At 64.2% G+C, this 2,246-nt stretch overlaps 1 protein-coding gene across 1 annotated transcript in view; it reads left to right on the forward strand.

Annotated features, from left to right (window-relative positions):
- Positions 1-106: 106 nt before the first annotated feature.
- The window catches only part of EMH_0086220 (uncharacterized protein), a gene marked incomplete at both ends in the record, with an annotated part of 2,456 nt that continues 316 nt past the window's right edge, over positions 107-2,246 (forward strand). The window contains 3 exons of the mRNA XM_013501006.1: positions 107-236; positions 299-691; positions 995-2,199. Of these exons, the coding sequence (XP_013356460.1) occupies positions 107-236; positions 299-691; positions 995-2,199 (1,728 nt within the window). The remainder of the gene's footprint in view (positions 237-298; positions 692-994; positions 2,200-2,246) is intronic.

Below are 2,246 nucleotides of genomic sequence, written 5' to 3' on the forward strand. Positions count from 1 at the left end.
CCAGGGGGGGCCTCGAGGCGGGGCCCCCGTCGCCTTGGGGGGCGGCTCCACCAGCTGCTGAGGCCGGATATATCGCCTTCTTCTGGGGAGCAGGGTGAGGCACTTGATGGCACTCAGTCGTTGTCTCCTCTCCCAGCTACCTCGAGAGAAGGAGCAGAGACAACAGCACCAGCAGCAACTGCAGCAGCGGCAGCAGAAACAACAGAAGCAGCAGCAGCTGAGGCCAACGATGACGCGTCTGCTCCGCGAGGGTGTCGAGCCGAGCAAGAGAAGGCGAAAGCGGGGGCGGCCTCTGAAGAGCCTGCAGAGGGGACGGCTGCAATATTCACTCCTCTGGGTATTCCTTCGTCCTTGTGGCGCAGCCTCTCTTCCTTTGTGCCCCTGGACTCTGACGGCCCCCAACTGGTTGTCAGGGTCCCGCGGGGGCCCCCCGCTGCGGGAGAGGACACGGCCAGCCCAGAGGGGGCCCCCAGCTTGGGCGCATTAGGTGCGGTGGACGCCGGCGCGATTCTGTACGGGGGCGCTGCTCCCTGGAGTTATGTTGACGCCGCCGTCTTCGCTGGGGAGAGTCTCCTGGTGGAGTCGGGGGCATCTCTTGTTGGGGGGGGCCTCCTGCTCTGCGGGGGCGGAGGCAACACGGAGCTGCGGGGGACAGTCGATGCCAGCCGACGGGGGTGTCAGCCTCTGCACGGTGAGAGCCTCAGGGGCCCTAATCATTCCCTTTCAGATTTTAGTGCACCTCAGCTGCCTCCCCACTCCTAGTAGCGACCCCTGCATGCGGTGTGTATTGCTCTTTTCTTTTTTGCCCTCTCGAACAGCCAGCCACAGAACAAACTCAGCAGTACTCTGACTGCTGTCTCCACCCGCACCCCTCCCCGCGCCCGTCTAACACCCCCAATTTCTCTCGTGGGTGACTGTAGGGTGACTAGTTGCGTATTGTTGCTGCTTGCGAGTTTCGGGGGGGTTCTGGTGTCTTCTGCGCTGCTGCCTGCAGGACCCGGTGCGGGCAGCCGGGGGGTCTCTGTTGAGAGCTCTCTGAGCAGCAGCGACGCCTCCACTGAGCCTTCTGGCGCGGAGCAGTCTGCGCTTTGCGGGGGAGGCGGAGGGGGGCATGTGGGGGCGGGAGGAGACGGGGTGCATGCACTGACAGGAAAAGCGTGCAGAGGTAGCGGGGGCCTCAGCTACGACCGGCGCCCCCGGATACTGCTCCCTGGCGGGCTGCCTGCTGCTAGGGCGCTTGCTAATGATGGCTTCGCCCTCACAGAGAATAATAACCCCACCCTGTTTGCCTCGACAGCGAGCGCCTCAGGAGGCGGAGGTGACCTGGCTCGCGCGGGTAGCGGGGGCGGGTTTGTGTGGGTGCAGGGGCAGACTGTAAGGATAGATGGGCAGGTGACGGCAGATGGAGGGGGCGGAGAGCTGATGCAGGAGGCCATCATAGACGTTGAGGTCGACCCGGAAGACTGTCCTCCTCTGCCTTCTTCTCCCCTCTCAGAGACACTCAAGGGACCCCCAGACGCCGCAGCAGAAGCGAAGCCGGGCGGCGTAGACGCCGCCTCTTCAGGCCCAACACCAGGGGAGACGACAGGGGAAAGCGCTGCACCAGATGGAGCACTGCAGCCTCCCGGTGTACCCCCTGCCGCTAGCGAGGCCCCTTTAGAGGAAGTCCTCGCAGCACAAGAGACAACCGATGCAGCAGAGCGGGGCCCGACGGACCCCAAGACCCCTAATGAGGCGACACCCACACCCACTCTGGATAGCGTCTCGTGTCAGCTGTCTGGGATCCTTGCCGATCCTGCGCAGCTCGGGCAGGGAGGAGGAGCTGGGGGATCTATAGTTATAGAGGCGGGGGCGCTCAAGGGCCACGGCACAATCTCGGCCCAGGGAGGCCACGGAGGCCGCTGTACGGGGGGCGGCGGTGGTGGAGGAGCGATAAACTTCCTGTGGGACACCTCACTGCACTACTGGGGGCGGGGCCCTACTGCTCGGCAGCAGCGCGGGCGCAGGAGCAGCAGGAACGGCAGAGGCAGCAGGAACAGCAGAAGCAGGAGGATCAACGAAGCAGGCACTAGTAATAGCCTGATCCGTGAGGAGGCAGCTGAGAAAGAGGAGGAGCTGGAAGATGAACAAGAGGCCAGCGCCTTTATCCCGTGGCTGAAGCCCCTTGACTATGCTGGTGGATTCGTTGGGTCTCTGAAGGTAGGAGGGGGGCCGAGCGATCCTTCCCCGGCTTGCGCTCCGCTGAA

The sequence above is a fragment of the Eimeria mitis genome, genomic scaffold, assembly GCF_000499745.2.
Source record: "Eimeria mitis Houghton genomic scaffold, Emh_scaff6148, whole genome shotgun sequence".
Taxonomy (NCBI): Eukaryota; Apicomplexa; class Conoidasida; order Eucoccidiorida; family Eimeriidae; genus Eimeria; species Eimeria mitis.